This window comes from Anabrus simplex, chromosome 2, assembly GCF_040414725.1.
Source record: "Anabrus simplex isolate iqAnaSimp1 chromosome 2, ASM4041472v1, whole genome shotgun sequence".
NCBI lineage: Eukaryota > Metazoa > Arthropoda > Insecta > Orthoptera > Tettigoniidae > Anabrus > Anabrus simplex.
This window is the reverse complement of record NC_090266.1, coordinates 530,041,078-530,056,244: the sequence shown is the minus strand read 5'-3', so window position 1 is coordinate 530,056,244 and position 15,167 is coordinate 530,041,078. Positions and strand designations below refer to the sequence as shown.

Genomic DNA, 15,167 nt, shown 5'->3' with positions numbered 1-15,167 from the left:
TCCTACTGAGTCGATGCCGTGCGCATTGTGTAACCTGCATATCGGTTTGAAATAAACATCAATTATTCGTCCGTGCCGTCTCTGTTTTTTCCCCAACTTTCATCCCTTTCGAACCACTCCTTCTTGGTGTTGCATTTGCTCTGTCAGTCAGTGTATATCCGTCCATGGTAATACACCAACATTCCGCGTAAGGTCCATTATTTCATCTTTGTTTAATTCCTCCTTGCACTGATAACTTAATAATAAACGAAATAATTCATGAAAATAAGGTCTGATTAGCTTCCAGAATATGAAATAGATTTCGAACGAAAGTGAACAAACGACGTCATGATTGTGGCCGCAACAATAACAAAGACAGACACAATTTTAAAACATAGGCCTTGTGACGATGTTGTAACATTCGTACGTTTCTTTCTAAGATAATAAACACACACGCACCGCGGATTCCTCTACGCGGCATAAATACAGTATCACTACATATGACGTCCGGCTCCATGGCTAAATGGTTAGCGTGCTGGCCTTTGGCCACAGGGGTCCCGGGTTCGATTTCCGGCAGGATCGGGAATTTTAACCTTAATTGGTTAATTTCCCTGGCACTGGGACTGGGTGTATATGTCGTCTTCATCATCATTTCATCCTCATCACGACGCGCAGGTCACCTGCGGGTGTCAAATCAAAAGACCTGCATCTGGCGAGCCGAACTTGTCCTCGAACACTCCCGGCACTAAAAGCCATACGCCATTTCATTACTGCATAAGACTCATTTCGAAGATTGAAATACTATTCATTTATAACAGTAATACGCGTATTTAATCGTAGTTAAAATACTATTAGAATTCTTACTATACACGAAGATCCTATGCAGTATCGCATTATTTCTACCCCTTCGACGATTTAATAATAATGCTGTTTGCTTAACGTCCCACCAACTACTTTTTACGGATTTTGGAGACGCCGAGGTGCAGGAATTTAGTCCCGCAGGAGTCCTTTTTCGTGCCAGTAAATCTACCGACACGAGGCTGACGTATTTGAGCACCTTCAAATAGCACCGGACTGAGCCAGGATCGAACCTGCCAAGTTGGGGTCAGAAGTCCAGCGCCTCAACCGTCTGAGCCACTCAGCCCGGCAAGACGATTTTTTCATCGTTTCATTTTAAGAAGATTCTACGCTATTACCAGCCATAATATACCAGGTGGCTCTCGAACGCCGTACTTTCTACTTATAAATGTCCCGCATGCACAAATGGTGAATGGGATGTCTACCAAATGTTTTTCATAGGGGCACTACTGCCAGCGGGCAGGTTACGTCATAATATGAAGAGATAAGAAACCGAGTGTCGCTCGCAGCATGTTACTCAGTGTTACCGGTCTAATGCACTCCTTGCATTAGTAAACATCGTTTTCGACCGCATAGTTCTAGGCTGGTGTATGGTACAGCCGCACTATATTTGCTGTCTGCATATCGGCAATGGTTAGTGTGATCAGCAGCGACGAATACACAGACATTATTTTAATATGGACAATCTGGTCGGAATGCACCAAAAGCTCCAAACAGACGTATGCCTTCTACACACGTACTTCACCGAACAGTATTAGTTTATGTTTCATACAAGTAACTCTTCCATAGAGTGGAATGTCTACACCTGTATAAATTAATAAGTTATTAGATTTCCTTTTCTGCATCTTTGGCGTGTTTACAAACAGTAGCGGCGATTAGGGGGTGTGGAGAGAAGGGACAGTCGACCCCCCCCCACTTTGTGGAGTAAACATTACATTTTTATTCCACTTTAGCCAGCTGGAACTAGGAATTACTTTTTAAAAGCTGTTTGTACAAACCTTGTTATCTTATCTGCTAATTCCTTCGTTTATTTTCTTTAATTATTAACATAATTATTGACGGAAATAAAATATGTGCACTGAAGTCCTCTTTAATATGAAAAATTCAAAATAATTAACATTAAATGATATGCATGTTATTTAAGATATTGTTATTATTTTCGTGATTATTATTATTGATGTATACGTAGACATTACTGCATTGTTTTATTTAGGAAGAAAAGTGTCCACATATCTCGTGTTCTTGTTGTTGTTAGAGTCATCAGTCCATAGACTTGTTTGATGCAGCTCTCCATGCCAATCTATCCTGTGCTAAACTTATTACTTCTACGTTACTGCTACTTCCTACATATGCCCTAATCTGCTTGTCATGTTCATACCCTCGTCTACCCCCTACCGTGTTTTCCTCATTCACTTCCCTCTAAATCTAACTGAACGAGTCCTGAGTGTCTTAAGATGTGTCCTATAATTCCATCTCTTCTTCTGGTCACGTTTAACCAAATCAATCTCCTTTCACCAGTTCGATTCAGTATTTCTTCATTCGTAAATCGATCAACCCATCTCACCTTCATCATTCTTCTGTATCACCACATTTCAAAAACTTCTATTCTCATTCTTTCGGACCTTGTTATCGTCCATGTTTCACATCAATACAATGTCACGCTCCAGACGAAAGTCTTCAGAAACATCTTTCCAATTCCTACATCAATGTTCGAATTGAGCAAATTTATTTTCTTAAGAAAGCCCTTCCTTTCTTGTGCTAGTCTGAATTCTATGTCCTCCTTATTTCCGCCATCGTTAGTTACTTTACTACTCAAGTAACAATATTCATCTGCTTCCTATAATCTAATATTTTCTGCATCACCTGACTTCGTACGACTCCACTCCAATACCCCTACCGTTTTTACCTCATACACTTCCCAAAAACTTTATTATTTTTCATCCTGTACTCTTTCTCCAAGACACTGTCCATACCATTCTCCAATTTCCCCATATCTTCTGCAGACTCAGAGAAAATAACAATATTATCGTCAAATCTCAGACATTTGATTTCCTCTCCTTGGATTATGATTCCCTTTCCAAATTCCTCTTTGATTTACTTTACTTCCTGTTCTGCATAAACACGGAAAGAGAGGGGCGACAAAGTGCAGCCTTGCCTCACTGCTGTTTCCTTTTAAAACTCCTTGATTTTTATCACTTCAGACTTTCCTTTTCCAGACTGTAGATAACTCTTCCTCCTCGGTTTCTGATCCCGAACACTTTCAGAATCTCAAATAGCTTGATCCAGTCAATATTATCAAATACCTTTTCTAGATCTACGAACACCATGCACGTGGGCGTGTCCTTAATTCGACCTTGTGTTACATTATTACCGCATTAGTCTATATGGTAGACTAGTTAGTACGAGAGGCTATGAGTTAAATTCGGATTGTGTTTTTTTTTCATATTTACTGATTCATTGTAAGAGAGGGGGTAGTGTCTCAAACATTACCAGGAAATATATTTCTTCTATATATCAATCACGAAGGTGGCTATGGTTTAAATCCCAATCAATACAAGTGAGATTTTCTAAATAACATGTAACATTGCTGTGGCTAATACTGCACTCAAAACTGTAGGTTTTTTGCTTTATAAATCACAAGGTTAATAGTTAGTCCCACTCGTTGGCTGAATGGTCAGCGTACTGGCCTTCGGTTCAGATGGCCCCGGTTTCGACTCCCGGCCGGATTGGGGATTTTAATCGCTTCTGATTAATTCTTCTGACTCGGGGACTTTGATTTTTGTGCCCGTCCCAACACTCTCCCCTTCATATTCACACAACACACTACATTACCAACCACCACAGAAACACGCGATACTGATTACATCCCTCCATATAGGGTTGGCGGCAGGAAGGGCATCCGGCCGTAAAACACTGCCAAATTCACATTTGCGACGCAGTTCGCACCCGCGATACCACACGTGTGGGAAAGGCGGTAGGAAAAAAAGAAGAATCACAAGGTTAATAGTTAAGTTGAACTCCAAATTTCCTTCCTTGCTTTCTTACTTGTTTGACAGATTGATTGATTACGTCATATGTTGTGCCAGTTTGTTTTTGTTAGTTCGTTTCCGAAGAGCTTCTGAACTATTCCTTGGGCATGGGTTTGTTTATCTTTGGTCGTTCCTGTCAGCTAAAGAGAACGATGAGCTAAAGACGTCTAAAAATGGAGCTTTTTTACAAGGGAGTTGCACACTCCTTCTGTCCTATATTACAGACAATATATGGCTGTGCAGAAGTTCAATTCTTGATAATAAATAGTAAGAAGTCTTCCTCAAACCGTTTTCTCTCATTCCTGTTTTTGTCAGGAATGAGTTCAAAGAAAGTCAGGAAGAATCACACTGATTGCGCGTGCTGGAGCATAATGCCGGCCCCTGCCTAATATACCGTCTACAACGTTCCTCTGGTGCATATAACTTGATGTTTGGCATTTTCAATAATATCGTGTGTTTCTTAACCGTAGGCATGAAGAATGGCGTAACCAGAAACTAATTTCAGGGGGGCCGTCAGGGCAGGCACGGAACATTCACCTCAGACACGGTTCTGATGGAGGTAAGGGCCCTCGGGCCTCTCGCAGCTACAGGGAGTTCGCATTTCGCACCTCACACACGCATCATATGAGGTGAGTACAACCTCCTCATTATCTACTATTAACAAGTATGTTCTCTATCTTATCATACAAAGACTGCTCCAGATTTGTTCAGTAAGGGAGAGAATATATTTTATAAGCAGGTAGGAGCTCAAGTTGCCATCTCAGCATATAACGCAACGCAAAATCTCCATTTCGCATTTTTTGTGTATCTTATCATCTTATAACACATATTTGACTAAAGTTAAAAAAACATGTCCAATCGAATTTATACTAAAGCATAAGTAGGCATTCAAAATTTCGTAGACCTTAAAAATCCGATATAAAATTATAAAATTCCATTGCAGCTTTTCCGAAAATTTGAATATTAGCAGTTCAATAATTTTTAAGACGCAGATATATTACATTGAAAATGTCAAATGCTGGAAATTGAAATCAAAGTATTAACTCGATATGAAAACATGCAACCTACCACAGAATTATGAACCGAGTTCTGCATTCCAGACAGCCGTACATTTTATGACAATACTGCTGACGTAAGGAATGAATGCAATTATTCGATAAATTGTTTGAAATAACAGTATACTAAGTGAGTTAGTTTTGGAAAGGGGTAGGCTTCAAGTATGACAAAATGGAAAAATCATTCCCTATTCGTGGATAATGTAACGCATGAAAAGTTAAATAAACGCTTATTAAATCAAGAAATTCTAAGTCTTTCTGTTGTGAAAAAATGTAAAATGTCAAAAATTTTCTATAGGTCATTGCGTCATCGAACACAATTGAACACGACACCTCCTTTTGGGGATCATTTGATGCCCGCGTCGCAGACAAAATCCTACGCCACAACGTCAGAGCAGATGCTACGGTCGAAATGAAATGAAATCGCGTATGGCTTTTAGTGCCGGGAGTGTCCGAGGACATGTTCGACTCGCCAGGTGCAGGTCTTTTTGTTTGACTCCCGTAGGCGACCTGCGCGTCGTGATGAGGATGAAATGATGATGAAGACGACACATACAACCAGCCCCCTTGCCAGCGAAATTAACCAATGACGGTCCCCTGTGACCAAAGGCCAGCACGTTAACCATTTAGCCATGGAGCCGGACGCTACGGTCGAGGTACAAAGGTACGTGAAAGAGCTTACGAACCACGCTCGGTAAATCCACTGGATTATTGGAGACACAATGCGGCAAAATTCCTAACCCTCGCTAAACTTGCGAAGAAATATTTATGTTCACCCGCAGTGCCCGTTCCTTGTGAACGACTTTTCTCCAAGGCTGGAATACTAGTGACTCACAAGCGAAATCGTTTGAATGGGGATATGATGAATATGATTATATTTCTAAACACAAATTGGAAGGACCGGGCGAGTTGGCCGAGCGCGTAGAGGCGCGCGGCTGTGAGCTTGCATCCGGGAGATAGTAGGTTCGAATCCCACTATCGGCAGCCCTGAAAATGGTTTTCCGTGGTTTCCCATTTTCGCACCAGGCAAATGCTGGGACTGTACCTTAATTAAGGCCACGGCCGCTTCCTTCCAACTCCTAGGCCTTTCCTATCCCATCGTCGCCATAAGACCTCTCTGTGTCGGTGCGACGTAAAGCCCCTAGCAAAAAAAAAAAAAAACAAATTGGAAGGACACGTAGTGCAGACCGCCGGTGATACTGTTGTACTATACATGAGTATCTGTGTCCACACGTCACAATAAGGTTTTGTTGTGTAGGCCTGTACATTCATGTAAACATGACATAAATGTATATTTTCGGCTGATCCTGTTGTTCAGTAGTACAACGAATGCTCTAGTTCAACGTCCACAACGTCCAATTGATTTCATGGATGTTCTGGGCATTTGGTGAGGTATCCAATAGAGTAACATAATATATTCTTTCCACCTCCGGTATTTTGTCCTGCCGTATAATATCGTACTTAATTGTTCGGTAAGGTATCGTATGTATTCTTCAGGATTAAAGTCTGATTCAAAGGATGACGTGTACACACTACTTTAATGTATTGTTCATTACCGCATCGCAACATTATTTTGTACATTTTATCACTGTGCATTATTGGGAAACGGAAACAATACTTGTCCTTGGCCTACCGACGATAAAATGCGTCGTGTTTTTTCCATACATGGCTCGCAGATAACGCTGATAGTGTCCTCAGCCTCGATTCCGCAATCGAGAACTTCGAGTTTTACGGTCCCAGACTCCATTCTTCTCGAGTCCATTCGCATCCCATCATTACGGAAAACCATTCTCAGGACAGCTGACAGTTGGGGCCAGCCGTGAGGCCCAGCCCTGTCCTGTATCCCGAATGCAGAGGCGTAGGACCACGGTAGAGCCGTGGCCACCCCTCCTCTGCTCGGTTGGTCGGTCAGAGTGCATAGCTGCTGGACCACGGACAAGCCGTGGCCACTTATCGGTCGAGACCCACTCTGCATCTACCGACAACATTCCCTGCCAATTCCAATTGAGAGGTTTTCCTTCCCCTCCTCGATGGGGGAGGGGCGGGCCACTTAGAATGTGACGCATTCTCCCTGGCCAGGAGATTCAGCGGGTTTCGTGGTTTGTGGGAGTAGAGTGATGAGTGGTGTGGTTTGACTTGGTAGATGAGGGAGATGAGGAGATTTTTACCTCTCATTGATTTATTGCCTTTAGTTGGTTACAATTTATAATACACAGTTGATATTGTTTTTGTCGGATGAGAGGTACCTTAACTGGTTAACAATGCGCTATAAGGAGTTCATTACAATATTCTACAATACGATATATACAAGAGTTATTAGTTTACCTTGTTGTTGTATACAGGTTGGGCTAGAGCTAGAGCTCATTTCATTCTATGTTACAATTAGTTTCTACAAAAATAATACATATTTAGTTATAATGTAGTCATACAGGGTTCATTATATTATATATTACAATATATACAGATGTTACTTGTTTGTACTTCAAATTAATACAAAATTAATACTTATTTGGTTATAAGGTAGAGAAATAAAATAATTACATCAAAATTAAATAAAATACATATTTGGTTGCAATGAAGTTATATACAGGATTGTTGGATACAATGTAATAGATAAAGAAAGTAAATGAATTATACATATTTTATTGTAATGAAATTTGGTTACAATGTAGTAAATAAAATAAATAAAATAAGTAAATAACAGATATTTGGCTGCAATGTGTGGATTGTTAATTTCTACTTGCTAATGAACACCCAGGGCAGGAGGACATTAGATGCAGAGTGGGGGACCATTACTATTGAAGGAGGAGTGGTGAGTACGCGTGGGAGTGCTCCCAGGTGTGTCGTGTATTATAGTATTGCTATTGCGGGATGGGAACTATTGTGTTTGGGGTGGGGCTATAGAGTGGGAGGTGGTGAAGTCACAGTCCTCAGGGTGGCATCACCTCAAGGTAGGGGAAGGGAAAGGTAGATGTGGAAAGGTGTTAGGATGAAATGTGGGGAGGGGGAGGTGGGTCATTGAGGAGGTGGTTCAGGGAGGGGTGATTACGGTTGAGGGCTCGTCGGAGGGGCGCTGGAATTGGATGAGGACTTAGGAATCAAGTTTGGGGAATGGAAAGATGTCATGGAGATCCGAGGTGGGATAGCGGAATGGGAACCGGAGGGCGTAGCGTACGTGCGTCGTTCTATGGAAAGCGGGAGGGGTGATAGAGGTTAGGGTTGGATTTAACTATGGCTACCCTGGTGGTGAGTCCGTAGGTTATGGGAGGTCGGGAAAATGACTTGTATGTGCGGAGGAGAAGGGAGGATTGGAGACCCCACTGTGTGCGGGCCAGGCGGCGCACCAGTCGGGCACGGTTGGCCGTTTTGGACTTGAGGTGTTGGAAGTGGGGCGACAAGTTAGAAGCTGGTCAAAGAGGATGCCGAGGTATTTTAAGGTGGGTTGGGTGCGGATGCAGGTGTCCCAGATTTTGAGGTTGAGGTGGGCAGGATTGCGAGTGGTGCTGGATTTGCTGCGTTTGCGGCGGAAGAGGATGGCTTGGGTTTTATCGGGGTTTAGTTTCAGGTGCCACCTGTCGTACCAGGAGAGGAAGGTGTCGAAGTAATGTTAGATGGTTCTGTTGATGGTTTTTACTGAGTATAGGAGTGGCAGGATGGCTGTATCATATGCAAACTGTAGGAGTTGGATGAGGGCATAGGGCTGTGGGATATCAGCTACAAAGAGGATAAAGAGTAGCGGGGGAGGGGGTGAACCCTGGGGAACTCCGTGCGTGAGGACGAACGGGGGAGATAGTTGGTTGTTTATGGATATCTGGGTAGAGCGATTGGTGAGGTATGAGGGTATGAGGCGGATGTATGAGATGGAGAAGGCAAAGAATCTGAGTTTAAAGAGGAGCTCGGGATGTCAGACGGAGTCAGAGGCTAGCTGGAAGTCGAAGGTAATTAGGAGCGTGAGACGAGCGCGGTTAACGTTATTGAATGCGGATTGGATAAGGCGGAGGAGTTAGTCCCAAAAGGACATGTTTTTGATAAACAGGAAAACATTAAATTTGCCTTGGATCGAAAGCCAAATTGGGAGGGGGTAGGAGGTGGTTATACTGCTGGTGGGGGTGGGTACGGCGGACCAGGATTTTATCCAGTATTTTGGCAAGGACTGAAATCAGGGTTATGTGACGGTAGGAGTCGAGTTCGGAAAGGGGTTTACCAGATTTAAGGAACAGGAGCATTGTGGTATGTTTCCAGGAGGTAGGATAGAATCCTGTTCGAAGGATGAAGGTGTAGAGGTCGGCAAGTAGGGTAAGAAGGGATGGCGGGGCATGTCGGATGTGGAGGTAGCAGGTTTTGTCCGGTCAGGGGGTTGTGTTACGGGATTTCGACAGGACTGATTGGATTTCATTTGGTGTGATGGGGATGTCTAGGGGGGGGGGGGTGGGAGAGGGTGTGGGTGTTTGAGGGTGTGTATAGTGGGGAGGAGGCTAAGGAACGATATAGTGGGGTATCGGTGATGTCGAAGTCGGAGTCGAGGTGAGTATTAAAGTGGTGGGAGAAATGGTGGGCGACGATTTCCAGTTTCTCCTGGGTGTTGGATGGAACTACGCCGCAAAGGATTATGGGGTATTGGGGGTGGATTTAGTTCCGAGGAGGTTACTGAGCTTTGGCCATAATTTAGGGGGATGGGCTTGGAGGGAGTTCAGGTAAGAGCAGGTTTGGTCCCGGGTGCGGCGGGAGTGGGCTGTAAGGTAGTTTCTGATGGTTCTACAGGTTTTCCGGTGTAGGCGAAGGAAGTAGCGGTCTTGGATAGTAATGAATTTTCGACGGTAGGATTGGAAGAGTTTCTGTAGGTGGAAGAAGCGGGGGGTGGGGGCAGTCGGGGCGGTGACAGTTAATGTAGGGTGGTGGGGATGTTGGATTCTGAGGTGGAGGTTATGGCGGAAAGGATGAACGTGTTGAGGGTATCGACGGAAGTTTGATTGGAGAGAGGGAGAGGAGGGTTCTCTAGGGCTTTGTTCAGATCAGTTTGGTAGGAAGACCAGTCGGCTTTGGAGAAATTAGAAATGGGGATTGGGGTAGGGGCGTTTCGCGGGGGGTTTGAGGATGGGATTAGGAGAATTTGGCTTCCTGTGCCACAGCCGGGAAGGTGGGCGGATTGGTAGGGGCGGAGGATTACGTGGGAGGGGTATTGGGTGGTGAGGGCTTTGAGGTGCAGGCGTTTGGACTGGAAGGACTGGACATTAAGGAATATGATGGAGATGAGTTCTCGAGGCCGGCTTCTTCTTGTACGGATAGGGTCCATGGTTAAACGAGGGCCTCCAGCCGGGTGAAGTGGAAGTGTGTGTTTAGGCCGGAGTGGGAGGGCTGGAAATGGACGTTAAGTGTTTGGTTGGCGGCAACCTGCATTTGGGATAGGACTTGGGGGCGGTGGCAGGGATGAATGTTGAGGAGGGAGGTAGAAATCGGGGGGGTTGGGAGGGGTGAGTTGGGGCATCGATGGTTTGGACAGGGGCAACCAGTTCAGGGCGGTTGTCGGGTGGTCTCCCCTAGTTGGTTGCCATCCGTGACTGGAGAGGTGGGTATCTGTTCATTGTCTTCGTCCATTCATGTGTGGTAGAAATGTAAAAATGGTTGTTACAATGCTGCAAGTTTTTTAAATATTGTACATAGTAAAAAAAAAGCTAACTGCATGTATTATATCATGAATTCAATAAATGAATACTCTCTTCCCAGTTGGTGGTCATCCGTGACTGGGAAGGAAGAGTATTCTATTCATCCATTCATTCAAATCACAATTCGAAGTGGACTGTATGTATGTTTGGTATTCAGCCCGAAGGCTGGTAGATCCTCTACAGCTCCATCAACAGCTGTCATAGATAGCCTAGATGTCACTGAAGGGGCATACTAGAGAAATGAGGAGTGAGTTAGTTTCTTGTTGCTTTCCACACTGAGACAGAATTTGCTATTACATATCAGTCTGCAAAGCCCGCTGAAATGCATGCACCAACTGACTCTATGAGCGATATTTTCACACAATTCATAAAAGGGACTGGCTGCATAAGGAGCGGTATTACCAGAATCGCTCATACCTCGATCACGTTCATATCTTCAAAGCCAAAGATGAGACTGAGACAGATCAATGGAAGTAACAAATTTATTCTAGCCCATACCAGTAGACATAGTGCACTGTAAACACTATATCCTGCTAGCAAAGGCATCGAAGTGGACTATACTATTATAAAGATGATTTACCTTTATATGTGACAGTATTATCATCGAAGAAGAATATTCATTAAAGGAGGGTGGCTGGTGTTCACCTGTCGTGCAATCACCCTTGTACTGATGTGTGGATTATTACGAGCTGCCTTCAGAACGGCCTCTTCGTTTTCACTTGATGTAAGGGGCCTATAGCTAACTGGTGGCTGATTGGAAATCACGCCTGTTGTCCTTAGCTGTCTTTCAACACGGCGAAATGTCGTAGTAGCCGGGTGTCACCTGTCGGGATACCGTTCCCGGTACAGACGTAGTGCCTTGCACGCGTTTTGTCTTGCTTCCTCATAAATGAGGAGCATATCAACGTATTCCTCTGTGGAAAACATGCCGAATGAACGCAGAAATTACAATACATACAAGCCCTAACCAGCGGAGTATGCACAATATGAATAACAGCGTCATTCTACTGTTTGAATGTGGCAAACGAGGCCCTGTGTTTACGTATTCAAACATCATACCGACGCAAAAATATTTGAACGATGCAGGATTGAAACCGCCACTGGCACATTCCGTCCATTGCTAGGCGAACGCCTAACCACATCCGCTACACTACACTGCTAAAAACATGCTGGTAGTATGACGAGAACAGAGAACACGCCATCCGTTTCGGTATTTAAGACCTTTATTACTGCACTGTTACCTTGTTATATGCATTGATTCCCCTCTTCGTTACACCTGGTCACGAGGCACAACACATTAACATAGTTGCATGGTAAAAGGACGTTGCTACATGATTTCAAGGCGTCATGTTTTGCGAGCGGATGATATAACATTTCACTAGGGTTCAGAATCGTGTGCAAAATACGCTCACTGATCATTAGTACCATACAATATGCCTGTAGGGGAATAGCACCCCTATAACCATGTGCACGTTAGTTGGACTGCAGCAAACGATATTGGAAGGGGCTGCTGAATCACACTTTATATGTCAAGTTACCAACTTCATCTCCTGGCCATCACCCGTTCAGTATATAGAGTTCTTCTGCACCACATAGTTCTGGAAATTCTTCGCCGTACCCATTGCACACTTCATCTTGACTTGTTATATTATTAACTACATTTACCTCTACCTCTTTACCACACACTGTTTTTCGATCTGCAATCCTCGCACTGAACTCCCCCATAAGCAACATACCTATATCTTCATACATGTTCCTTAAGCTGTTTATTTCCGTTCCCAACTCACGGAAGAAATCTTCGTTTGCAAGTGGGAAACCTTCCGGAGGGCTGTAGACAAAACCAAGACATAAGCCTATTTCACCCTTCTCATTTGTCTTTACTTTCATCGAAAGAACTTCTTCCATTTCTGTTTCCACAAGTTCAAATTTCTCCTGTATAACATCCCTTATCAGGGCTAGAATTCCACCAGGATACCTCCCATTCGAACACTTCTGTCTCTTGTCTTGCTATGTATCCTGGTGCAATCCAACTTTCAACAAAGGTAATCATGTCCATTTTGGCCATCGATTGTTTCACCTCTTCATTTCCTACCTTGTTCAAAAATCCTATATTCACACATCCCAGTCTCCATTCTAGTTATTTTTTATGTTTAACCTCTGGCTGTTGGTGTCCAAGCTCGTCACCAATTACAAACACTTAATACCAGGCGCTGTCTTCGTATGTACGCCCTGAGTCCTGAGTTCGTTGCTCTTCCTACATATAAATGCATAAAATTCTCTGCTCCACGATGGTATCGCTGTCCATGTCCCTTTTCATCCAAATGTTTTCTCCATTTAAGTTCCTAGAGTTCATCAACATTTTATTTACCATCAGAGCCGATAATAACTTGACGTTAATTGTCCTTTCTTCCCTTCGCTCTCCCAACTCTGTGAACGTTATCTCTGTCTGCTTTACTGCAATTTACCTTCGTACGATTTTGTACGACATCCAACACCTTATGCACTGTATCGTTTATATTTTTAGCTTCACTCTCTTGCACGCCGTAAACAAAAATACTTTTCGTCCTCTTTTCCTGCTAGACCATATTTTCCTGCCGCTTTACATGTCTCAGTTCCTCCTCTAAACCCTTTATCAATCAATCAATCAATCAATCAATCAATCAATCAATCAATCAATCAATCAATCAATCAATCAATCAATCAATCAATCAATCAATCAATCAATCAATCAATCAATCAATCAATCAATCAATCAATCAATCAATCAATCAATCAATCAATCAATCAATCAATCAATCAATCAATCAATCACCGATCTGCATTTAGGACAGTCGTCCAGGTGGCATATTCCCTATCTGTTGATTTCCTAGCCTTTTCTTAAATGATGGCCAAAAAATTGGAATTTATTGAACATCTCCCTTGGTAAGTTATTCCAATCCCTAACTCCCTTTCCTATAAACGAATATTTGCCCCAATTGTCCCCTTGAATTCCAACTTTATCTTCGTTTTGTGATCTTTCCTATTTTTAAAGACACCACTAAAACTTATTCGTCTACTGATGTCATTCCACGCCATCTCTCTTCTGACAGCTCGGAATATACCACTTAGTCGAGCAGCTCGTCTCCTTTCTCTCAAGTCTGCCCAGCCCAAACTTCGCAACACTTTTGTAACGCTAATCCCTCATCGGAAATCACCCAGAACAAATCGAGCTGCTTTTCTTTGGGTGTTTTCCAGTTCTTGAATCGATTAATCCTGGTGAGGGCTTCATACACTGGAACCATACTCTAGTTAGGATCTTACCAGAGACTTATATGCCCTCTTCTTTACATCTCTACTACAACCCCTAAATGCCCTCATAACCATGTGCAGAGATCTGTACCTTTTATTTACAATCATATTTATGTGATTACCCCAATGAAGATCTTTCCTTATATTGAGATCTAGGTACTTACAATGACCCCCAAAAGGAACTTACACGCCATCAACGCATTAATTAAAACTGAGAGGACTTTTCCTGTTTCTGAAACCCACAACCTGACTTTTAACCCCGTACATCGTCATACCATTGCTTTCTGTCCATCCCACAATATTTTCGAAGTCATTCTGCAGTTCCTCACAATCTTGTAACTTATTTATTACTCTGTTCGGAATGACATCATCTGCAAAAAGCATTATCTCTGATTCCACTTCTTTACTCATATCATTGATATATATAAGGAAACATAAAGGTCCAATAATACTGCCTTGAGGAATTCTGCTCTTAATTATTACAGGGTCAGATAAAGATTCGCCTACTCTAATTCTCTGAGTTCTATTTTCTCTAAATATACTTCACTTTGATCTTCAGTATTTCTATCTCACCAGCATTCTGCACAACCTTCTCTGTTATTATTCTCACTTCCCCTTTTACATATTCTTTGAATTCCTTCATTTAGTTATGCTGTTCGCGAATGAAGTCCCTAGTTTGTTCTGCCTGGCACGCCTCTCGGACAATTTCCTTGATCTTCTCCATCTCCTCCCAGCCAATTGATCCCACTGGTCCGGGCCCAGGATTCATCTCGACACCCCCAATCACAAGCAGTATTGCTTCCATCGCTGCTGCCATCAACGACACCTGCAACCTGTATGGTTGCCAGTTACTCTTCGCATATGCCGCACGCTCATATACTTCACATGTCCGTGCCAATGATCAATGGTTGACCTATACTGCTGAGTTGTAATACCCATATTCCTCACTCAGCACTCACACACAACAAGTCCTCTTGCTTCGCTTGCTCGATTACAACTCTAGAATTGTGATTTACGCCATTGCAAAATATGGAAATGGGTTATAAGGCTGTATATGCGCTCACTAGTAAATCAGCAAATACTCAGTTGACTAGAAATAGAAACTGACTATACACAGATACCTATCTGGATTGTAGACTCTATGTAATTGACATGGAAAAAGTGCATGGTATTCTAACCTTTGGTAGCAATGACAACAAAGATATACTACAGGATGAAGATAACACCAGGAATGGTATAGTACATGAAACATTTGTGAAGTGTAAGCTTAGAGGATCAGATTCACAGTCAAAGAT

At 43.0% G+C, this 15,167-nt stretch overlaps 1 protein-coding gene across 1 annotated transcript in view; it reads left to right on the top strand.

Annotated features, from left to right (window-relative positions):
- HisCl1 (Histamine-gated chloride channel subunit 1) overlaps positions 1 to 15,167 on the top strand; it is a 511,142-nt gene that overhangs the window by 195,367 nt on the left and 300,608 nt on the right. The window contains exon 4 of the mRNA XM_067139191.2: positions 4,337 to 4,495. Coding sequence (XP_066995292.2) covers positions 4,337 to 4,495 — 159 coding nt within the window. The remainder of the gene's footprint in view (positions 1 to 4,336; positions 4,496 to 15,167) is intronic.